This window comes from Physeter macrocephalus, chromosome 18, assembly GCF_002837175.3.
Source record: "Physeter macrocephalus isolate SW-GA chromosome 18, ASM283717v5, whole genome shotgun sequence".
In the NCBI taxonomy this organism is placed as follows: Eukaryota; Metazoa; Chordata; class Mammalia; order Artiodactyla; family Physeteridae; genus Physeter; species Physeter macrocephalus.
Genome location: NC_041231.1, coordinates 10,984,715 through 11,008,714, shown reverse-complemented (window position 1 = coordinate 11,008,714; position 24,000 = coordinate 10,984,715). Strand labels below are relative to the sequence as shown.

The window sequence follows — 24,000 nt, the reverse complement described above, 5'->3', positions numbered from 1 at the left end:
GGGCTTCCCTGGTGGCGCAGTGGTTGAGAGTCCGCCTGCCGATGCAGGGGACACGGGTTCGTGCCCCGGTCCGGGAGGATCCCACATGCCGCGGAGCGGCTGGGCCCGTGAGCCGTGGCCGCTGAGCCTGCGCGTCCGGAGCCTGTGGTCCGCAACGGGAGAGGCCACAACAGTGAGAGGCCCGCGTACCGCAAAAAAAAATAAATAAAAGAATGAGCTTAGAGGACCTCTTTAAACGTCTCAAATTAGCTTGATTGAGATTTGTTTGGGGTCATTTGTCTTTTTCAAATAAGAGTACATCTTGTAATAGAAGAGACTTTGTAGGGACTTGAATATAAAACAGACCCCTCAGAAAAGGGAGCATCATTTTGGGGAGAAACGCTTACCTTCCATGTGGGCATTTTTTGTAATTTTAATCAGATTAACTTTTGTTTTTGAAAAAAATGGTGAATTATATTTTGAAGAGCTAGATTGCAAACATGTTAATTATGTGTTAGTGTATGCAAATAGACATTTTATTTGTTCACGTGCTCACATGTGAACACGTCAGGCACTTGGTGCTGGCGCCTATGTGTGACTTCTCTAGCATGTGGTCGTGGGTACTCAGACATCATATGGTGGTTGGCCTCTCCCAGAGGAGCAAGTAGAGAGAACCAGGGGAAATAGCAAGGCTGCTCTGACGTAGCCCTGGAAGCTGTAGTGCCCTTTTTTTTTTTTTTTTTTTTTTTTTGTGGTATGCGGGCCTCCCTCTGTTGCAGCCTCTCCCGTTGCGGAGCACAGGCTCCGGACGCGCAGGCTCAGCGGCCATGGCTCACGGGCCCAGCCGCTCCACGGCACGTTGGATCCTCCCAGACCGGGGCGCGAACCCGGTTCCCCCGCATCGGCAGGCGGACGCGCAACCACTGCGCCACCAGGGAAGCCCCTGTAGTACCCCTTTTGGTTCCATCACTTACAATACGAGTTAGCCCAGGTTCAAGGAGAGGGGTCACAAACCCCATCTTACAGTGTAGAGTAATATCAAAGAATTTGCAAACACATCTTGAAACCGCTACAACTGCGTGGTTGTGCATTTTGAATGTGTGAGAGACCTGTTGTTAAGGATGAGATGCTGGGTGCTTCTTTTCTTTAAAACCCCCAATACACTGTGTGTTCTAGAGAGCAGTTTTTCCCAAGAGGGGTCTTCAGAAAGGGAACGTAGGCACAGCTTCCCTTTCAGGGATGGCATATGAGACCATGGGCACAAGTTTATTCCCTGAAGCTGATAGGACTATTCCTAGTTGTAAGCTGGCTCGTTTTCTGGGAATAATAAGGAAAACAGGTGACAGAGTGAGCAAAGGAGCCAATGCAAAGCCACCATCACGGCCAGAAAAGCAGCCAGGGCTTCTGTTCTGGAGGTGACTGAGCACGGGAGGCTGTCTTCACATAGGTAGAAGGCTAACCTGTTTCTTTTCTGCAGCCTAAAGAGCGGGAGGTGGTGATGGAGCGCACCTCTTCAGGAAGTGACTGGTCCGACGTAGACGAGATTTCCACAGTCAGATTCTCTCAGGAGGAGCCCGTGTCCCTGAAACCCTCAGCGGTTCCAGAGCCTTCTCCCTTCCCCACGGATTACGTCATGTACCCGGCTCACTTGTACAGCAGCCCCTGGTGTGACTACGCCAGCTACTGGACCAGCGGTCCCAAGACCCCCGGCTACCACTCCGTGGGCAGTGGCGGCAGCGACACAGTGCAGGTGGAGAGGAGCGGCCGGGGCTCTTCCCCCCACCCAACGGTGAGCCCCCAGCACAACTCCAGAGAGCCCCAGGCCACTGAGGAAGGCAGATCCCGGAAGTCACGTTCATCTCGTTTCTCCAGAAGCTCAGAAGAAGAAGAGGTAAAGGAGAAAAGAACATTCCGGGAGGACGTGCCGCCACGTCCGTGTGGAGGACCCGCATCTAGCTCCCTGCCCAGGAGCCGTCGGGAGCCCAGGTTGGAGGGTTTCATCGACACCCATTGTCACTTGGACATGCTGTATTCCAAGCTGTCGTTCAAAGGGAGCTTCACAAAGTTCAGGAAAATTTACAGCAGCTCCTTCCCTAAGGAGTTTCAGGGCTGCATCTCCGACTTCTGCGATCCTCGCACACTGACAGATGGCCTCTGGGAGGACCTGTTGAAAGAGGATCTGGTGTGGGGGGCCTTTGGCTGTCACCCCCATTTTGCACGTTACTACAACGAGAGTCAAGAAAGAAATCTTCTGCAGGCCTTAAGGCACCCCAAGGCTGTGGCATTCGGGGAGATGGGCTTGGATTACTCTCACAAGTGCACCACGCCTGTCCCGGAGCAGCACAAGGTAATGTCGTCCTTAGTTTGCTGACAAACTATTATTTATTTAGTTCCTCTTTTAGTTGTTGAAACACAAGGGTTGCTCTACTTTTGGAACTAAAGAGTTTAGAGTCTCTAAAAATATGATTGCTCTTAGCCAGACCCTGTAGATGTCATTGGTCACATGCTTCACAAACTATTTCTTACCTTTCAGCTTCATTATGTAGGAGGAGGCACAGCTGAGTGACTGAGTGACTTTTATAGCTAATGATACAAATGTCAAAACTTCCGTTCCTTCTTGGGAAGCAACATGTTGTGTTTGTTTAATTAAACAATATATTTTTATTCTGATTTTAAAGTTAGTGTGCCCATTTCAGAATATTTGAAAAATACACAAATGTGTAAAGAAGATCATTTCCCATTCCATCAGAGACAGTGACCATTACCATCATAAGACTTTTCCCTCCCAGCGGGCTGCGTTTACTTTTGTGCTTCACCTGGCTTCCCGGAGAGGACAGATGCTCCAACCCAGGCACAGTTCCTGTCCTCTAACAGTTCTTCCTTCTTAACGTTTTTGAGATTCAGATGTGTTTTGAAATTCATATTTTTAATGTGGCTGTCCCTTGGAGAATTGCAAGGGACAATTGGTGGTATGTCTTACAAGCACCTGTCATGGAATCAAGGAAATGTGTGTTGTATGCATGTGCTTTTTTTTTTTTTTTTTTTTTTTTGCATGTGCTTTTAAAAAAAGAATTTAGGAAAGTTAAAAAGAGAAAGTTACAGATTTAAATGTTTTTTCCACTGTGAAAATGTTCCTGCTTCATTGAACGTGCTTTGAAAAATAGGCTTTTTAACAACTATGTTATATTCCATCCCAAGGCTATAATAGTTTGAGTACTCAACAGTTTGAGTATAATAGTTTGAGTACTTGCGTACTCAAGGCTATAATAGTTTGAGTATTCAATAGTTTGAGTATAATAGTATTGAGTACTCAGGGAAGAATTTTTTAGAAGCAAAAATTAAATGTTGGAATCAGAATCCCTTGCAACCTCTTGCCTCTGGAGGAGTTCAAGGAGGGTTGATGTGTTGGGGAGGGATCCCGCCGGCTGTAGGTACTGGAACTAGCTCGTCTTTACGGTCCTTGGCAAGCAGTCTATGCTGTTGGTTCCCAGTGTCACTTTGCTTTAGTTGAAAACACTGGTTAAAAGTGAGTTATATCAGAACTGGTATTGGCGCAGTGCCACTGTTTTGAGAAGAGGCAGTATAAGTGTTGGACTTGAAAATGTCATTCTCAAGTGAGTACCACCTGACTCAAATTACCAAAAGCATCTTCTTATTTGATGTTAAAAATTCAAACACGAATGATATTGCACAATTGAAAAAGCTACTCGTGAAAACATAAAGTTTAAGATGAGGTAATTTCTTTATAATGAATTAGTATTTTTGTTCTTTTTTTCTAAACCTGAACTTGGAAAGAATAAGTTCTAGCCCTACTTTTTCCTTTAAAATTATTAGCAACAGGTGTATTTTACTACTGAAGAGTTTTAAAGTAGCTAGAGTTTAAAAAAAAAAAAAAAGTAGTATATCTCTAGGTATTCACCTGGAAGGAGATCTGATTTTGGTTAAGTAAAGAAAGCAAGCTGCAGGAAATATGTGTAGTATTTATTCTTTCCACAAATACTTGAGCACCTTCTGAGAGCCAGGCATTGTACAGACGTATACATGGCAATGTTTTGCATAGGAAAAGGTGTGCCAGGTGATGGATTACCTCTTGGGAGTGGGAGTGGAGGCGGGGGCAGTGAAGGCGGGGGACACTTAACTTGTAGTGGTGCTCCTGAGCCCAGCCCAGCCCTGCAGCCCCACGTGAGCATTGCCTAGTGGTGGCTGTGTGGACAGCCTGGCTTCAGATTTGCATTGTGGTGCTACAGTTTACCAGCTGCAAGTTACTTGACCTCATTTGGAGCCTCAGTTTCTTTGACTGCATGATGGGCTAACAGCAGTACCTATCTTAGGGTGCTTGTGAGGATTACATGTTATAATACATCTAAATAATAATACTACCTAATAAGCACTCGGTAGGTGTTAGCAATTAGTATGCATTATAGAGTTTAAAAGTAAAGAATTGAAGAAGACAGTGGGAGTTGTGCAGTGGACCGGCTGTTCTGGGGTAACAGACACCCAGCGTGGCCCTAACCCACAGGTGTTGCCACTCTGTCTCCTCCCAGGTGTTTGAGAGGCAGCTGCAGCTGGCCGTGTCTCTCAGGAAACCCTTGGTGATCCACTGCCGTGAAGCTGATGACGATCTGCTGAAAATCATGAAAAAATTTGTGCCTCCAGACTACAAGATTCACAGGTGAGAGTCTAGGACTTCACCGGGCAAATGAAGTGAACATGTCCCTCTGTCGAGGACCTTCGTGGGAAAACAGGTTCAGTGAGGAGAGGATTGGTGATGTTACGTCTTTACCTAGAATCTTTTCTCAAGATTAACTATCAGGTTGACCCATGTGAAATTTCTGATATTTGACCACTTTTTAACCTAAAAAGCAACTTCATATGGTTTGAGCTAATACCCTAAATCACTGTGACCCCCATCGCATGAAGCAGGCTGTAGTGGAGGCTTGGTTCCCAGAACTGAGAGCTGTTGATCTTGGGAGAGGCTGCTGTGGGTCCAGTGACTGAGCACACAGAGAACATTCCAGGGCACCTGAAAAGAAATTTTCTCGCCTACTTTGAATTTGAAAGCTCACCCCTCCCCACTTCCCCCACCCACAGTTAAAGCTCAGGATGTATTTTCTCTAAATGGTATCTAGGGGTTCTCCAGTTTGGTAAACTCAGCAACCTGCCCTGGTGTGTCTGTCCTGGGCATGGGCTTGGCTTGGGGGGCCCTGGGGAGCAGTGGGAGACAGTCAACTGGCGACTCTGCAGAGGGCGTGGGGCTGAGGTGGGCACAGGGTGCCCTGGGAACCGGAGGAGGGGCCCTTAGCTGCGTCTGGCTACAAAGAGATCAGGAGGTGATACCCACTGGCACTTTCATGACGGGTAAGATAGGTTAACTGAAGAAACAGGGAGTCTAGAACCCAAGCCAGGTGGTGCCAGGTGGCTGAAGGGGTGAGGCTGTTAGGCCTCTAGAGCATTGCCTTCCAGGCGCCCAGGCAGAGAGAGTGATGCCTCTGAGTGGAGCCACCACCAGAGCTGAGATGAGGCACAGTCACTCGGCCCTTGTGGGCTAATGTGTACTGTACTGAGAACAGGAACAGATACCAAGTTAAGAGAAGAAAGTTCACCTGTAGGCCTCTCCCCAGTATTTTTATTTTTTGTTTCCTTCTGGTTCATTTCATTACATGGACGTAGTTTTTACCTACTGTACTTGTGATCTGGATGGGCTGCAGGTTCTTTTTTTAAATTTTAATTAATTAATTAATTTATTTTTGGCTGTGTTGGGTCTCCGTTTCTGCGCGAGGGCTTTCTCTAGTTGCGGCGAGCGGGGGCCGCTCTTCATCGCGGCGCGCGGGCCTCTCGCCGTCGCGGCCTCTCTTGTTGCGGAGCACAGGCTCCAGACGCGCAGGCTCAGGAGTTGTGGCCCACGGGCCCAGTTGCTCCGCGGCACGTGGGATCTTCCCGGACCGGGGCTCGAACCCGTGTCCCCTGCATCGGCAGGCGGACGCGCAACCACCGCGCCACCAGGGAAGCCCGGGGCTGCAGTTTTTAATTCTGCTCCTGACTGTGTTGACTGTGAGTCCTTTCCTTGGATGCAGTCTTTCCATTTCTGAGAATTTACCCACCGAAAATAACTTAAAAGAGGTGAAATGTCCAGAGGGAGTTGGGGGCTTCTGCAGAGGGGATTATGAGAGAGCCCTGATCTGGAATTCTCCTCCTTGCAGGCATTGCTTCACCGGCAGCTACCCAGTCATTGAGCCCCTGTTGAAGTACTTTCCCAACATGTCCGTGGGCTTCACGGCGGTCCTGACCTACTCCTCTGCCTGGGAGGCCCGGGAATCTCTGAAACAGATCCCGCTGGAGAGGATCATCGTGGAAACTGACGCTCCCTATTTCCTGCCTCGACAGGTAAGGGTGTCTTCAAGCTGAGTCGAGGCACTGAGGAGAGAGGGTGGGAGGTGCGCAGTCCCCCTTGCAAGGCTGGCAGGAACAGAGCCACAGTATCTTTCCAGGTCCCACCCTTGGCTGTGTAGATGTCTCCTCTCTGTTGCTTTGCAGAACCAAAGTCTAGGGGGCTGAGAAGCTGAAGGGTAACCACTCTCTTCCAGGCAGTGCAAAGCCCTACCCTGTAGAGGGTAGTCCAAGGAAGCGTGGGACCCTGCTCACCCAGAGCCCCCCTGACTGGGACTCTCCCTGCAGCTGCAGGTAAAGGGGTCTCTACACAGCTCCAAAGAGGCCCTGCTGGGGAAGGGCCGGGGAGGGAGTTGTGCGTGACAACTCTGCACAGAAGGCACAACGATATCCTGAATGCTTGGTGTCTTCCAGGTTCCCAAGAGCCTTTGCCAGTATGCCCACCCAGGCTTGGCCTTGCACACGGTTCGAGAGATTGCCAGGGTCAAAGACCTGCCGCTCGCCCGCACCTTGGCCACCCTGCGTGAGAACACTTGCCGCCTCTACAGTCTTTAAGCAGAGAGGGTGCCGTCAGGAGTCTCCCAGAAAAGGTGATAAAAGTCACATTACATAGTTTTTAAAAACCAGGACAAAAATGACTTTGGCTGTATTTTTTGAATGTAGAGCATGTAGACATAGGGTGAGCAATGAACCTGGTCTGTCTTGAGTGAACTCAGGTTTAACCTTCGTCGTTTTCTCTTCCCCGCCCTCCAGGATGAGCAGCGGCCTGACAGGAGAAAGGCCGTGTGAGCTCTGCCTGTGTGTCCCTGCTCGAGGATGTTTGAGAGCCCGCTGGGATGGAGGAAACCCGGACAGGACGTTTCCTGAGACCTCGTCGGAGGCTTCCGCTTCAGGCTGGTTGGGGGTGGGGCCGGCGTGTTGGGGGCTGGCGAGGGGCTCGGGCTGGCCTCCTGGCTGCAGCGCTCCAGGGCAGCCCGGGAAGAAGAGGAGGCTGATGTGAGGGCACAGCGAGCTTGCCCGCCCAGTGCCTGTCTCCGCAGCTTGAGGTGCGAGCAGCCTGTGAATAAAGTCGCGCTGTTCCTCAGCTAAGTGCACGTAGGCCTGTAGCTTGGTTCCTGGTTCTCCACTGTCAACGCGAACCCCCGGTGGCAGATCTCCTCTGGGGGACATTTGCCAGAGACCTGTGTTAGAGGCCGATGTTCCTGCGGCCAGAGAAGGCAGCCCCTCCCTTCCCCGGGTGACTCTTCAGTCTGGCTCTCGCTGTTGCTGCGTCAGCTCCGAGTTGGCACTGGTGGAAGGACCTTGGCTGCCGCTCTCACTGGTTCCACTGCCATCAATATGGAGGGGCCAAAGGGGCGCCCACGGTCCAGGGCAAGTCCTGGCCGAGGAACATCTGGACAGACTAGGGGACTTGAGGAGGAGGAAGCCTGCTTGAGGAAGACGACCCCGAGGAAGGTGATCCCACTTACCAAGGCCCCCAGGGCTGCAGCTCAGTTGTGTTAAACTGACAGGGTCCAGTCTGCAGCAGATGCTGTCTGCTAGTCTGCTGTCAGGGACTCCCAGCTGCCCTGTGCTCCACTTTGCCCCCTTCTCCTGGAGCGCTGGACCAAAAATACTCCTTCTGTTTCATCTCATGTAACAGCCCCGTGTGTGCCCCAGCCAGGTCGGGAGGTAAACCAATTTAATTTTCCAAAGCTCTGCTGGCGCTGCCCAGCCCTGTTCTATTGCCTATGCAGAACAAGAGGCCTGGTGTCCATGGATCTCCCGTTCCCCGTCCTGGGGCTCTCCCTTGCCTTGGCCTCTGCTGCATCCTTTCTCCGTGGTGAAAGTGAGAGCCCCTCCTTGGACTTTGAACAGCCAGGTCATCTCAAGTTCTGAGCTGTGCTCTGCTCCCTGCTGGTGCCTTGTAAAGGTGTATTCATTACAGGCCCTGGAAGGTTATGACGGTCAAGGGTTAAGTGTGAGGATGCTCTGCGTTTGGGACAAAAGGATCCTTTATTCCAATCTTCTTCAGTGCAACAGGCCACCCTGAGTCCCTTGTCTGTTTCTTGGAGGCCAATAGCTGAAATCGTAAGATCCACTGCTTATGTTGGATGCCTCTAGGTGTTTGTGGAAGGTGCTTTTGAACCTCGTAACCTGCAAGGGAATGGACTTTGCATTTCATATGTGGTATTTCCCTCTTGCCTCGGTACCCAAGTTGCTGGCCTGGGAAGTAGGCCTTAATTCACTGGCGACCTTCCATGGATCAGCTGTGTGTCACCTGTGCCGCAGATTTGGCAAATCTGGGGCCTTGTTCTCCTGCTTGGAAGATTTGGAGGACTAAGTATTTCACAGTGCTTTGTTGTCACCCAGTGAACTGTCCCTTATCCATCTCCTTCACAGCAAGGCCTGTACATCACAGCTGCCTCCGAGGGAAACCACCCGGGCCTGTGTTCAAGGACTAAGAGTGATAACTCAGTGGATGTCTCTGAGCCATCGCAGTCTCCCTGCCAAAGTAAAGCACAAGGTGCTATATACTTTTATCTCCAGGATTTAGGATTATCATTTCTGTTACACAGTGAAACATTACCTGTGTGGGAGTGAAAGCTGGTTGGCATTGTTTTTGATTGTTTTTGGATGGCTGACTTGATTGTTTTTGCTGTGTTGCCAGAATGCCTCTGTATCTCTGCCCCCTTGCTCCCTTTGACCATCTCTTTCTGAAAATAAAGTGATGGATCTTCAGCCAACTCCCACGGTCTCCATGTTCGTTTATATTTCTCAGAGTGTTAACGATGGTTTAGTTGTTGACTAGCTTTGTAACCTCAGAATCCAAAGGTCTGGAGACATTCACAAATGTACCTGTACCTCAGCAAAATTCAACTGGAAAGGGCTTCCCTGGTGGCGCAGTGGTTAATAATCCACCTGCCAATGCAGGAGACACGGGTTCGAGCCCTGGTCTGGGAAGATCCCACATGCCGCGGAGCAACTAAGCCCGTGCGCCACAACTAGTGAAGCCTTTGCTCTAGAGCCTGCAAGCCACAACTACTGAGCCCGTGTGCCACAACTACTGAAGCCCGCGCGCCTAGAGCCCGTGCTCTGCAACAAGAGAAGCCACCGCAGTGAGAAGCCCGCGCACCGCAACGAAGAGTAGCCCCCGCTCTCCGCAACTAGAGAGAGCCTGCGCGCAGCCACCGAGACCCAACGCGGCCAAAAATAAATAAATTAAAAAAAAAAAAGATTTGCTAAAAAAAATAAAAATTCAACTGAAAAGAAGAATCCCTGGTACCTTCTTAAAAGTTCTGCTGCCTTTGACCATTAACTCTCATTTTACTTCCTGGAAACACCCAGATACACTGCTGCTTCTTAGCTGTGAAAAATACATAGACACCTTTGTTCCAGAGCAATGCAGTAGGAGGAAGAAAAATTGAGTACACGAGGGTGTTGATGACTCAGTTGTACTGTGGGCTTTGGACTGTGAACTCTGATGCTGCTGGGTAAACTTTGGAGGAAATTCTGTTTCACTGCTTGCAGTCAGTCTTCCAGTTTTGTCCTAAGGTATCCTTGAACACAAGTAAGTGCTCAAGCCCAAAGTAAACCCGTCAAAAGGGAGGCTCTGTTCCAAGAATGGTAAAGAAATTTGGAATCTGTTGATGCCTCATCTCAGACGCACAGTCGTTGGTTTGCGTATTTCCAGCACATTCCTCACGGTCTCAGCTCTGTCCCAGCTGGACGTACGGCAGCCGTGTCCACTGGACACAGTGATAGTCTCTTTGTGGCTGGAAATCTGCTCTTGGCCTTTCTGGTGTTTTACATCTCTCTTCCTGTATTAAGTTTGGGACCAATAGTAATCATTTACTGCAAACACTCTATTTTTTGCCTCAGGCATTTCTGTAAGATCAGGGCAAAGGGCCACTGAAGTATACGGTGCTTGAATAAAGCGTCCAGGATGGCAGCAGAACTGTCAGTCAGTGGCCAGGCAGCCCTGTGCTCCCTGTAAATGCTCATTTGTCAACGATGTTTGGAAGTGGATTCAGACTAAAGGAAGGTAGCCAAGCGCGGATCTCTATTCCTCTGTCTGTACACGGTCGTAAGAGAATTTCTTAACCCTCTGTAAGTGTGTAAGATGTTAAACACGGACTTCCCTGGTGGCACAGTGGTTAAGAATCCACCTGCCAATGCAGGGGACACGGGTTTGATCCCTGGCCTGGGAAGATCCCACATGCCACGGAGCAACTAAGCCCGTGCTCCACAACTAATGAGCCTGCGAGCCACAACTACTGAGCCCGAGTGCCACAACTACTGAAGCCTGTGTGCCTAGAGCCCGTGCTCTGCAACAAGAGAAGCCGTGACAATGAGAAGCCCTCGCACCGCAACGAAGAGTAGCCCCCGCTCGCCGCAACTAGAGAGAGCCCATGCGCAGCAATGAAGACCTAACACAGCCAAAAGTTAAAACTAATTAATTAATTAAAAAAAAAGTTAAATACATGAGCTGTTATACTAATGTACTGGGTATGTTATAAAATAAAAAAGTTTTTTTATAAGGAGGGTTTTTTTTTTTCTGCAGCAAATATCTTGCTCAGCCCAGGGGTATATACAGCTGCTTCGGAGAACTGGAAGTCAGTGGTGTCGGGAAGTGACATGTGCAGGAACAGGTTCGGGAAGGCTGACGTGGGACCAGGTTTGAAAGGCTGCGTTTTCTCACGTGTGTTGCCTGTTTCCTGTGATCAGTTTTATTTCTGCCGGTTGTTTACTTGAAGTTGTCCTCAGCCCACTCTAAGTTGACCCCGTGTATTATGAAAGAAAATGAAAAACAGAAACAGAAGGAATCCCTAGGACCCCAGGCAGCAGGGCAAGAGGGTGACATTGGTAGAGAAGCAGCCGAACGCGGGGGAGTGGGGGCCTGAGCCCACAGCTCTGGGTGAGTCGGAAATGTGTTTGCTGTGTGACCTTGGGAAGTCGCTACATTCCTCTGAACTTCAGTTTTCCCCCTCTGAAGCGGGTCTGTTGTGAAAATTCACTGAAATTACATTAAGGTCATGTAAGAAGTATTTAGAAAAGTGCTGGTGGTGGCTATCAGGATAATTGAATGTCTACTATGTGCAGGTGTCCTCGTGGGAGATACTGTGTTCAATCTTGACAGTGACCTGGGGAGGTGGGTGTTTTACATGGGAGGAGCCTGAGAAGTTCAGCGTCGTGGGCTGGACCAGACAGCTGGTGTTCAGATTCAGGTCTGAGCCTGAAGCCCTCAGCTTTCCACCCCACCATGCTGCCTGGGGCAGGTGAGAGAGCCCCACCAGAGTGGGTGCTTAACCTCTGTTTCTGGAGTGAATGACCTAGGCAAGTGGGACAGAAGGCTTGTGTGTCCCTTGAGAAAGGAGTAAGCGCTTGTCTTTGTGGGTGAGCATCAGGTGACCAGCATTCCCCACAGGGCCTGGCCCCCGTCCTCCCAGGAGCCCCGTCTGGCTGCTTCTCCAGCAGGTTGGGAGCTGGTTTCTTGGGCCCTTTGACCATGGTTGAGTCTTGGTGCCTCCGCTGGGGGTTGAGAAGAGGGCGGTGGGCCTGGCTAGCGCTAAGCTTTAGAGCTGGGACGTGCCTCAGCTCCAGGCCCGCGCGTGGGTCTCCGCATCAGAGCGAGTGGCTGGCTCGCTGGAGGCGGACTTCTGCTTCCTCTCTCCCTCCGCCCAAGTAGTTCACCTGCTCTCCAATACCTTAGATTCCTCTAGTGGGGATAATGCCTTTCAAAGTGTGATTACCACTTGGAGGCAGATGCTTTCAGAAGCAAGGGCTCGGTGAGCTGTGTCACCGCGCGGTCGGGTAGTCAGGTGTGTGGTCTCCCGAGAGATGGAAGAGTGTGTGTGTGTCGTGTGCCCAGTGCATGGGCATGGAGTTGACAGCAAAGCTGGGGCTGAGAGAGTTGTGGAGGGGAGGTAAGTGAAAGAGGGAACAGGACAGCTTTTTCATGCACTCTCGGTTTTGTTGAGGGTCCCCTGGCCAAGTCTGCATTTTCTTAAGTTATGTAAGAGTCCACACCTGCTCTAAGCCAGGTGGGCCGGCCTGGCTCTGCTGCCTGAATAGGACCCCGTGGCCTCTAAGCCACTTTATATATGCGCCTGGGGGTCTTGTTAAAATGCAGATCCTGACCTACTAGGGTGGGGGTGGGGCCTGAGACTCTGCATTTCTCAGAGGGTCTCTGATCACGTGACGTTCCGTGGACCGTGTGAGGCTTGGTGGTGGGGTTTCGGGGTGCCCACTTACTGTGATCGGTGGTTAGTGCTGTAGGGCTGTGCCTTGAGTGCCAGATGGCCAGAATTTCACTCGAGAAGACACTTGGCTCCTAGAGGGAGCCCTTTGTGACAGAGGTTTCTTCAGGATATGGATGTTACCCCAGCTTTGCAGAGGGGCATCCGGCACGTTGCAGATGGGCGCGCACCTGTCGGGGTGGACGGCGCTCCTCCCCTTGTGATCACGCGTCCGTTGTCACTCGCTCTCAAGTCAGTTCACGTGTTTATACCAAAGAGCAAGTGACTGAGAAGTGACATTCCTCCCAGGAAGACTGGGTCTTCACTGGAATTCAGTTGTGGAACTTAAGGACCAAGGCTCACTTCAGCTGTGAGCTGGAGTTGGAAGTGTTTTTGGACATCAACCTGGTGTCCCAAATCAATGAAGGAACCAAGGTAATGGCCAGCCTTGGCTACATGAGGTGGCGTCTGCTGTGCCAGGTCTTTTCAGTGGACGAGGAGGAAGGAGGAGGAGTTAGGTCAGCCGTGTCCAGCAGTGGCTCTAGCCATTGTTAGTGGCCCACTTAGTCCAACTTCAAACTCAGGCTCTCACATTCCCAGCATCCTTTTCTGCCCATGGATGTCAGTGCAACGGCTATTGGCTCTGATAGCGTCACCTGAAGTTTTCCTGTCCACACAGGCCTTGCTGGTTGTTAATAGGCTCTCAGTGCAGCTTTGCATCGGGAAGCTCTGATATTTAAAGGAACTTTGTCTGTCTTCTCCTTTTTCTCCTCTGTCTCTCCCCTCCTTCCTCCTTTCTGTCCACCTCGTCTCCCCCACCTCCATTCCCCCAGTAGCCTTATCTGCTTGTAGAAATGGGTCTAATTTGGTTTTCTAAGCATTGACAGCTTGTTGCTACATGTTCTCCTTTTCTCTTCCCATTGACCGTAGACCAAGAATGGGGCAGGGGGTGTTTTTCAGTGAAATGTGAAATTTTCCTCTTTCGTGAAATAAACATTTTGAACCTTCACCATCCAGTTTGAGCGTTTATTCACCTCCTAGGCTGGTACCCCTCAGAGCTGGGGGTGGTCTCGGAAGCGTTCTGGAAGCCAGGTGAGTGCTTCTGAGGGTGGGAAAACGGAGAGGTGGCTGGACTCAGGGCCGGTCATTTGTCAGCTGGGGTTTCTGAAAAGCAAGAGGTCAAGTCAAAGTGCTGTGTCTGGGACTTCCCTGGTGGTCCAGTGGTTAAAAGACTCCGTGCTTCCACTGCGGGGGGCACGGGTTCGATCCCTGGTTAGGGAACTAAGATCCCGCATGCCGTGCAGTACAGCCAAAACCAAAAAAACACCAAAAAAAAATAGTGCTGTGTCCGCCATTCTGCCAGTGCCATCAAAGTTGGCTTTTCTTCCACAAGGTGCCGGAGGTGGTGTGTTGTAATGGGGGGAGCGCTGGCCTCAGAATATGGACCGTGTGATTTGGGCACATCCCCTAAAAGCTGGGGGCCCTGGAACCAGTCCCCCGCAGGTACTGAGGGAAGACTGTATTGAGGAAAGAGGAATTAGAAGCTCTTTTGAGAGGCAGGGATGGGGAAGAAAACTTCTGTTTTGTCACCCATAGGCGGACTCACATTGGGACTCGGAGGAAACTGGAGAAAGGATTTACCGCTGGCGTCTTCCCAAAGGACGTTCTGAAGAAACTTCCCCAGGTTCTGGCCGTGCTGGTGGGACTGAGCCCCTGCCAGCTTGATCCCAACGTCAAAGGGGGCGCTGAGCTAAGAGGAGGACCCAGGAACCGTCAGAGGTCACACCCTCCCATCCCTGCCTCGCCCCCCAGCCCGCATCCCAGTGGAGGCCCTGGGCTCTCAGGAGAGGGAGAGAGGGGGCCTGGGGTCCAGCAGGCACCCCTGAGGGGACAGCTCAGCCAGGATACCCTCCTGCCCAGGCCTAGTCTTACCGTCCGCACCATCTTTAGGAGGCTTACCTTGTATCCTCGTTCCTTACCTCTGAGAAGGTTACTGATAAAAGCTGTGACGTCCCCTAGATCAAGGTTCCCCCGCTCCTTGCAGCTTAGGAAGACGTAAGGTTGCATGGCCAGTGGTAAGAGTTTCAGGACCTTGCAGGGTGATCTGGGGAGCAGGGTTCTCCCTGGGTACACAGCACTAGCCTGGGGGACGGTCTCTGCCCCGCACCTTCCTCCCCTCCCGGGTGGGCTTCCTCTCATTTGTACAGGCCTCTCCTTGTTCTGTGGGAAATTGGACAGGAAGCTGACCTTTCCCTAGAACGATGCTCTGAGCCAAGTTTGTTCTTCTTTCTGTGCCTCCGTCTCGTCCCTTCTACAGGGAGAGCACCCCATTTCCGCTACTTTCTCGGCAGCCTATGAGATGATTTACTGGAGCTCAGTTTTGGGTGAATGGGAAGGAGCCCTGTTTTCGGCCATATCATCGTTTCTCACCTGGGGAGCGGAGACTATCTTTAGCTCCGTTCATCCAATAACTGCCTGGGTTCCTGGCCCTGTTGCTCAGTGAGATTCTGGATGAGTTGACGCAGGGATCTCGGGGCTGAAAGGGAGCCCTCGGTCCTTGGTCCTCAAGCCTCCTTGCCCTCCAGACAGGACACGTCAGCCGCATTTTTCAGATGAAGGAGCTGAGGCCCCGACTTGCCTGGGGCCACAGAGGGCGGTGGAGGCAAGGGCCAGACTGCAGGCCCGAGTCCGCCAGCCCTGGAGCCTCTTTGAGCCCCAGAGCCGCTGCCCTGCCTTGCTTGCAGCCCTCGCCCTGGTCAGGCCCAGGCTGAGCCCCTCTCCCTCCGGGCAGGAGCCACTGTTGCTCCCATTTCACAGATGAGCAGAGATGCTCAGAGATGTTATTAAAACAACAGATATCTGTTGGTCCCCTTTTTAAAATTTATCTCCCCCTCTTGTCTCTACCGTGAAGGTGGAGCGAGTGGAGATGATATGAGTGATTTTGGGGGAACTGAGGCCCCTCTGTTCCCTCCCTTCAGTAAATACGCATTTCCCCTCCACCCCTGTGGCTGATGCGGGTGGTTGGATGACCCCAGCCGACTTTGCAGCACCACGAGCACCAAGCTGGGGACCTGCTGGGCTGGTTTGCACCCTGGAACCGGCGACGGGCAACTGATGGGAGGCGCAGCAGCTGTTGGATAGGGGAGCGGCTTCAAGCGACTTGAAAAGGCACCTTAGTGTCTCGCCTGGTCAGTGGGGGATGGGTGGAACTTGGTCTCTAAAGCTTCCAGCTGTGAAACTTGATTGATGTCGGGAAAACTTCTGGAGGGGGTGTGTGTAGGGGCCTGGGATGAGTGAGGTGGGGCCCCAGCCCTGGAGGGGGTCGGGGGGCACAGCCAGAGCTCTGCGGCCCGTGTCACAGGCCTCCCCCCTGCCTCTGGCGGCCCACCACCCCCGACATTTCAGACTCCTGGTTCTAGCGGAGGCAGGGCCTGCCGTTTGCTCTGTGGAAACTGGAAACGTCCAGCCGTGAGTCATCAGCCACTGGAGCCTCTTCCCGGCCTGGGCAAACTTAGGGCGTCTCTGGCCCCACTGGACCTGGCAGTCTCACCTGCAAAGTTCCCTGGTTTTAGTCTAAGGATTTGCAGGCCGATGAGGGGGAACGTGGCGGGTGGGGTCTCCCACGTGGTGGAGGAGGCGCCTGGCGAGGGTCAGAGGGCGAGGGTTGGGGATTTGACCCCTGAGGGGAGGAGAGCCTGGGGGTAGGTGGAGGGAGGCCGAGGCAGGCAGAGGAGACTTCCTGGGCCACCTGCTCGCTCCCTGCCAGACCGGTGATGGGGACACAGGGCTTGGGGGCTGGAGTCCCCCAGACTGTGGGTCCCACCTCTTCCCCATGCAGGCTGTGGCCCCTCAGCCCAGTGAGCTTCCTCGGCTGAACCTCGGTTCCTCATCTCTAAATGAGGGCACAGAAACCAGCCCCACTGACCTCACAGGCGGTTGTAGAGGTTAAATGCGAAGCAGGAGGGTAAAGCAGCCAGAAAGTGAGACCGCAGTTCGTAACAGTAGTTACTAGGCAGCACTGGGGATTCTGGTTTCCCTGCGTGCGGGTATCTGTCCTCACCTAAACGCTTGTCAGAACCATTCCCCGGACCGCGGCTGCCCGACGGGTAACTATAAAATGCCTTCACGCTTTCTCTCTCCTAGTCCTCCGCTTCTCTCTAAACGGCTCCCCTGCCCCGTGAACTATTCATCAAAGCTCAAGCAAGCCTGATGAGCCCCATCCTCATCTACAGGTGGGGTTTGGTGAGAGCTGGGCTCGCCGCTCACCTGTCCGGGCTGCCGCCTGGTAAGATCGGGTAAGGTAAGGTCTGAGGGGCCCCTGAGTCAATCAGAAAGTTTTCTGCAGGAAACACCTGCAGTCTGTGACCAGCTCTTTCTTCCTGAGTGTCTGTTTGCTGGCTCCCCTCTGAGATCACCTGGCGTCTGCTGGCGCGCCCTCTCCCCTCTGCTTGAGGCTCATCCTAATACCGCAGAGTTGCTTAGACGTTTGCCTGTTGATCGGCAGTGGTGCAGAGTCCACTGTTTTTGTGCTATTTAATGTTCCTTGAGTGGCTGGTAAGTGAGTCCCTGTGGATGGCCGCCTCGCCACGCCCTCCCCCGCCCCATCCCCTCCACTGCTGAAAGCATAAAACTGCAGAGGGACCCACCTGGATTTCCAGCTAGTCCCCTGCGCCTTCCGCCTGACTTCTGACTTCTGTGTCGAGCCAGCCTTCCAGGGCCCGGGGCTTCGGTTTGGCTGACGGCTTCTTGGATTCCTTTCTCTGCTGGAAAGAGGAGGTGTTCTCCTTAGGGCCCGAAGCCCCACTGCCCTCCCAGAAGCAGAGTGAGGTGTGGTCCCACGGTCAGACCCAGAGTCCTTTGTGCTCTGGGAGAAGAAGGCTGAAGCGCAGAGAGGGTGAGCCACTGCCCAGGCCACGCGGCTCACGGCAGGGCTGCAGTGAGATTCCCCAGTGGGAGCGCAGGGCTCGTGGGGGGACGCGTCGCCTGCTCTTCCCGGTGTTCGGGGCTCAGGAAGCCGGAGCCCCGCCCTGGCCAGGTCCACGCAGAGCACGCTGAGGGGCAGCGGGCTGCACACGTCCCCGGGGGGGCACGGCCTCGGCTGGCCGGGGACAGACGGGCCTGGGGGAGAGAGCGTCTCCGGGCAGCATGCGCCCCCCGTTCCATCCCCTTTCCCCCGGCTTCCTTCCCTGGGCCTCTGAGCCCAGCGGACAGGCTGAAGGGCTCTGACTGGACCTGGGGCCGTGATTGCTGAGTAGAGCGGCGCTTAGCGCCCTCTCTGCCCGCCTCCCCCAGGTAGGAGCGATGGAAGGCTGCGCGTGCTCTTTTCCAAGACTGTTCATCTGGGGGCAGAATGCTTGGCAGCGGGACCCCCCGTGTCCTTTATCCCAGGCCCCGAGGACCTTGTGCCAAGTTTCTCGAGCATGTTTGAGGAAGCTGAACTGGCAAGGTCCCAGGAGACATGGGGGCACTGGGGCGGCTCCCAAGCCCAGCTCTGAGCAGCCAGGCTGCCCCAGGTCGTGCGACCTCCCCGAGTTCAGATGGGCCTGCGGATGCCCGGCAGTGGAGGTGAATTAACCCAGAAAGAGACCCACCCACAGACGAGAGTCGCCCGAGTGCCTACCTGGGACTCCTGGCGGAGGTGGCGCCTGGTGGCCGTCTGGTCATTATACAGGCAGCCTGTGTGTGTTTTAACCCAGCAGCCCCACCTCAGGGCAGCCCAGTATCCGGGGGCTGATTGACATTCCCTGGGAACTAAAAATGCGCACGTCGTCCTCAGGGTAGAAGTGAACAGCGGAGGGCAAAGCGCCCTGAGAGATGGCTGGGTGGCCTGGGACAGCCGCGTGAGGTGGCCGTCTGCTGCTCCTCCGCGCAAGCGCGCCCGGCCCTGGTTTCGGCGGGAGGGAGGAGAGCGGCCCCGGGTCTGGTCTGGCTTTGCTGCTCCGCGGCCTTGGCTCCCTGGCCCTTCTGCCACCCCTTTCCTCCCGGGATACAACGAGGTGTCCTCACTCGAACTCAGGAGCTTGTCCTGCCCCTGCGCTCGCTGCTCTCCCTGAGGGATGCTGCTCTGGCTCCCACAGACCCCGAGCACGTGGGACGCTGGCTCATGGAACGCTCACGCGTCCCAGAGGGAAGCCCCATTTTCCAGATGAGGAAACTGCGGGGGAGCAGGGCAGGGACCATCTCCAACAGGGCCTGAACTCCAGTCCTTTTTTTTTTTCTTAAATACGTAGTATCCATTTTATGGAAAAAAATACAAGACAGAAGCATACAACAAATATAGACAGCCAACTATCTGGAAGGACATATGCTACTGAATTTTTTCTTCTTTGGAATTATTTTTAGTGCTTAGGTTGAATATTCATTTAGTGATAGGAAACAAGCAAATAAGAAAAGTCTTACTTTTCTGTAACTCTTGGTAGAATCACATGCTCCACCTTGCAAAAAAAATCAAACCTGAGTCTATAGATGCTGTAGTTTCAATTACCAACTCCTAAGAAATACAGGGGACAGAAGAGTGTGTAAAGGGGACCCACAGGGATGCAATCAGCGCAGCACAAACTGAGGGCAACAATAAGGGGCAAGTGTCCAATCCTTCCTTTGGGTGGTGGTGATGGCTCTGCTCAGCTTGGTCTTTCTTAATGTGCGGCCTTGTCTGCCCTCGCCCAGCCAGGTTCTGAGAGGGAGCAGAGTGCCCTGGGGGCCGGGGAGCCAGGACCTGGTGCCGCCACAGGTGACCACACACAGACTGGCCTTACGCAGATCACTAAGCGTCCCCCTGCTCACGGCTGCCTCTCAGAGGGGCTTGAGGATTAACTGAGGTGATGGGTGTGAAATCCTTTATAACCTGTCAAGTACCATGCAGGGGACGAGTGTTTTTTGGACCCTGGCCAGCCTTTGGCACGTCCGATGTTCGCAGACGAAGAGCGCATCCACCACGTGGGGGACTCCTCACACGCCCGCAGCGGCTCATCCCACGGGATGCCCAGGTGGTGACTCTGAAGGGCTCGGTGAGTCGTCTGCGTAGACGTTCTGGCGTTTCAGAGGAGGAGCTCACTTCTGGCTGGGCTCGGGCTGGGAGGGTCGGAAGGGCTCCATGATCCAGGCGGCAGAAGTGGAGCCGGGCTTTGAAGCGAGGGCACCGCTGCAGGTGGAGGGGAACAGCAGGCGTGGGTGTAGACTGTTTGTGGCCCCAGTGAGAAGGCTGGGTGCTGAGGAGGGGGGCAATGGGGCGGGTTGTAAGAAAAGGCCTAGAAGGAGGTGCAGGGTTGGGATAAGCACAGTTTGGAAGCTGGTGGCCCAAGGAGTTTTGGGCTTGATCTGGAAGAGGGAGGCCACTGAAGGCTCTTGAGCAAAGGAGTGACAGGACACGCCCTTAAAGACCTGGGAGGCTGCACCCTTAGTTCACGGGGAGAAAACCTGAACGCCACAGGGACCACACTTTACCCGAAGCCACGCAGCCCTCAGTGGCAGTGCCTGGACGCCTAGCCAGGCTCCTGAGCACGACGGGATGGGGCAGGCGCGCCGGCAGAACTCTGGTCAGCCGAGGACCGCCTGACTGAGATGGTCGTCAGGGGGCACCGGACCCTTGCGGAGGCTCTAGGGACAGTGGGTGCCCGGGAGGGGCTGGACTGAGCCCCTCAGTAGAATGTGGCGACTGAGTACCTCCCGCTGGAAAGCTTCTCACCACCAGTGCACTGGGGGGGCCGGGATCCTCCTGCAGTCCCAGCAGAGTGTAAGCGTGTCACCTGGAGGCCTTCGCCCTTGCGGGCCACCTGAACTGATGCCTCTTGGCCTCGGGGCTCAGAAGGGCTGAAGGTGGAGCAGGTAGGGAGATGCTAGAGAAGGCCTGCAGCTTTTTCAGAGCGTGGCCCACCCTGCCCCCCCCGCCCCCAAAAGCCCCAAACGGACTATGGTGACCAGGCCCCACTGAGACGTGGGGCCTCCTTCAGTCCCGGCCCTGGAGACAGGAGCTGCCAGTGTTGATTTTAGATAACACCCCGCAGGCAAACACCCACGCCGGCTGCTGCGTTCCCTTGCGGAGCAGAAAGGTGGCCCGCGGGCTGGAAAGCACCCAAAGCACATCCCGCAGAGCGGAGGCTGGGTGGGGAGGAAGGAAGGATGCCGGGGCCGCTGAGGGAGGGGGAGGCGGCACCCAGAAAGTACCTCGCTGCCCACCCCCGGCTGTGGACGGGGTGCAGGCTGGGGTGGGCACGCATGCAGACCTGAGCCCAGAGGCCTTTGAGGAGGACTCTGTGGCTCGGGGTGGGGAGGACCGACTTGCCCCAGCACGTGTTTCCCCTCGTTTGAGTGTGGATAATGCCAAGGCCAGTCTGTCCGTCTGTCTCCTCCTCTGAACCTTCCTCTGGATTGCTTGCTGGTTGGTGGCTTCCTTCCCACGGCAGGGCCTCGAGGGCCCGGCCTCATCCACAGAGAAGGACGCATCATCACCGAATTAAGTGCTATATGTCAGTGAACAAATTGTGTACACTGTCCACTGTCATTCTGTTTGTACTGTTAAGTAGTTGGCCGAGCAAGGAGTTTTTTCATGAATTTGGCCAAACCTTGGTCTGAATGAGGCAGATTCTGGGGTAATAGAAACGGGTTTCATTTTTTGAGATAGATAGGGCTCTCTGGCGGGGCTTATTTTTTTCTCTTTGTTCTGGCTTCCATAACTTGTAGAACAGCATCGATCACTAGAAGTATCATGCCAGTCATGCAATTAAAAATTCCTTAGGAGTCCCATTAAAAAACGCAAAAAGAAACAGATAAAATCAATTTTAATAATATACTGTAATATATTCAAAATACTATCAATTTGACATGTAATCAATGTTATAAATGATTTAGATATTTGGCACTGGTTTTCTTTTTACTAAAATTTCACAATCCATTGTGTATTATATTTTCACAGCACATTTCAGTTCAGGCCAGCCACATTTCCAGTGTTCAGCAGCTACTTGTGGCTCACGGCTACTGCACTGGACGAGCTCTAGATCATCATGGGTGTCACTCTTACAACTTCCACATCCTTAGCCCAGTGCTCTCTCATCCCTCCTGCTCCAAACCCAGCCTCTCCCACTGGGGCTTCCCTGTTCTCCTGCCATCGTGGGGCTGGAGCCCCCAGTATTGGTCTCCTATCTTCAGTCTTTCTCTCCAACACCTTTTACCCGCAGTGTTAAAATATGCCCAGGTCTCTGTAATCCTGGAAAGGTCTATTGATGCCTTCTTGCCCTCATGCTACCGTGTCCAGGCAGAATTTCCTGTCCCTGTATCCTGTTCCTTATGGGTACTGGCCCCTCCACACTCTGTAGCTTGACTCCCTGCACCCCCCCACCAACCACTGTGCTGAAACTCTTCTCAGAGCTACAGGTAGCGCAGTCTAGGGATGGCTAAGAGCCCTAGGATCTCAGGGTGAGGCCTGTAGGGTCATCTCATCTCAACCGCTGGGTGCAGGCTTGTGCTGGGCTGCAGTGGATTCATAGGGGAAGCGGTAAGAAAGCAGTCTTTTTTATGTCTCATCTTCGGATTCTGATCCAGTAAATCTGCAGTGGAGCGTGAGAATCTGTATTTCTCAGATACTGAACAAGTATCTCAGGCGCTTCCTTTCTGATTATAAAATAATGTTTCCAGCAGAAAATTTGGCCATGTGTAAGATAAACTCTCTCTCCATGTATAGTTGAACTTCTTATTCTGGAAAATTTCAAACTTACAATGAAAGCAGAGAGAGTAATACAGTGAGTCTCCACAAGCATTCATTATCAGTTTCAACATTTATTAGCATCTTGCTTCGTGTATTTATCCCCCATACTCTTTTTCCTCTGGGGGGAATATTCTAAAAGCAAATCTCAGCAATCATGTAATTTGAGCCTTAAAATCTTCAGTGTGTATCTTTAACAGATAAAACACACTCTCTTAGTCTACAACAACCCCCTTACCTAAACCTGATTCTTTTTCTATTGTTCCTTTCTACATTTATTAGCATTTTTTCCTTCAGCAATTATTTTATCACGTTGATATATAGTTTGTACAGGAAAGGCAAGAAAAATACATGATTTTTTTCTACTTACTAATGTTCAAAATAAGGACAGTCTCTAGATCCATCCACGTCTCTACAAATGTCCCATTTTCATTCCGTTTTATGGCTGAGTAATATTCCATTGTATATACGTACCACATCTTCTTTATCCATTCATCTGTCGATGGTTTAGGTTGCTTCCATGTCCTGGCTGTTGTAAATAGTGCTGCAGTGAACACTGGGGTGCGTGTGTCGTTTTGAATTACGGTTTTCTCTGGGTATATGCCCAGGAGTGGGATTGCTGGGTCATATGGTAATTCTATTTTTAGTTTTATAAGGACCCTCCATACTGTTCTCCATAGTGGCTGTATCAATTTACATTCCCACCAGCAGTGCAAGAGGGTTCCCCTTTGTCCACACCCTCTCCAGCATTTGTTGCTTGTAGATTGTCTGATGATGCCCATTCTAGCTGGTGTGAGGTGATAACCTCATTGTAGTTTTGATTTGCATTTCTCTAATAATTAGTGATGTTGAGCAGCTTTTCATGTGCTTCTTGGCCATCTGTATTTCTTCTATGGAGAAATGTCTATTTAGGTCTTCTGCCCATTTTTGGATTGGGTTGTTTGTTTTTTAAATATTGAGCTGCATGAGCTGTTTATATATTTTGGAGATTAATCCTTTGTCCGTTGATTCCTTTGCAAATATTTTCTCCCATTCTGAGGGTTGTCTTGTTTGTCTTGTTTGTAGTTCCCTTTGCTGTGCAAAAGCTTTGACGATTACTGTAGCTTTGTAGTATACTCTGAAGTCAGGGAGTCTGATTTCTCCAGCTCCGTTTTTTTCCCTTAAGACTGCTTTGGGTATTCAGGGTCTTTTGTGTCTCCATACAAATTTTAAGATTTTTTTGTTCTAGTTCTGTAGAAAAATGTGACTGGTAATTTGAAGGGGATTGCATTGTATCTGTAGATTGCTTTGGGTAGTACAGTAATTTTCACAGTATTGATTCTTCCAATCCAAGGACATGGCATATCTGTCCATCTGTTTGTGTCATCTTTGATTTCTTTCATCAGTGTCTTAGACTTTTCTGAGTACAGGTCTTTTACCTCCTTAGGTGGGTTTTCCTAGGTATTTTATTCTTTTTGTTGCAGTGGTGAATGGGATTGTTTCCTTAATTTCTCTTTCTGATCTTGCATTGTTAGTGTCTAGGAATGCAAGAGATTTCTGTGCATTAATTTTGTATCCTGCAACTTTTCCAAATTCATTGATTAGCTCTAGTAGTTTTCTGGTGGCATCTTTAAGATTCTGTATGTATAGTATCATGTCATCTGCAGACAGTGACAGTTTTACCTCTTCTTTTCCAATTTGTATTCCTTTTATTTCTTTTTCTTCTCTGATTGCCATGGC

At 51.9% G+C, this 24,000-nt stretch overlaps 2 protein-coding genes across 3 annotated transcripts in view; one reads left to right on the top strand and one right to left on the bottom strand.

Annotated features, from left to right (window-relative positions):
* TATDN2 (TatD DNase domain containing 2) overlaps positions 1-11,871 on the top strand; it is a 24,352-nt gene extending 12,481 nt beyond the window's left edge. The window contains exons 4-8 of one of the 2 annotated variants that reach the window (XR_003676934.2): positions 1,457-2,326; positions 4,524-4,651; positions 6,180-6,363; positions 6,564-6,660; positions 6,781-6,850. Coding sequence is in view for 1 of the 2 variants with exons in the window: in XM_007113720.4 (XP_007113782.2) it covers positions 1,457-2,326; positions 4,524-4,651; positions 6,180-6,363; positions 6,781-6,921 (1,323 nt within the window). In the remaining variant the exon portion in view is untranslated. Of the gene's footprint in view, positions 1-1,456; positions 2,327-4,523; positions 4,652-6,179; positions 6,364-6,563; positions 6,661-6,780; positions 6,957-7,119 lie in introns of those variants that run through there. The other variant, XM_007113720.4, reaches the window with a different exon arrangement.
* Positions 11,872-14,067: 2,196 nt separating this feature from the next.
* Positions 14,068-20,800, bottom strand: GHRL (ghrelin and obestatin prepropeptide). The gene is given in 7 exon segments (XM_028478828.1): positions 14,068-14,334; positions 17,231-17,347; positions 17,568-17,606; positions 17,608-17,682; positions 19,537-19,725; positions 20,330-20,393; positions 20,748-20,800. Coding segments are annotated over 7 exon segments (750 nt in total). The 3' UTR covers positions 14,068-14,121.
* Positions 20,801-24,000: the final 3,200 nt, after the last annotated feature.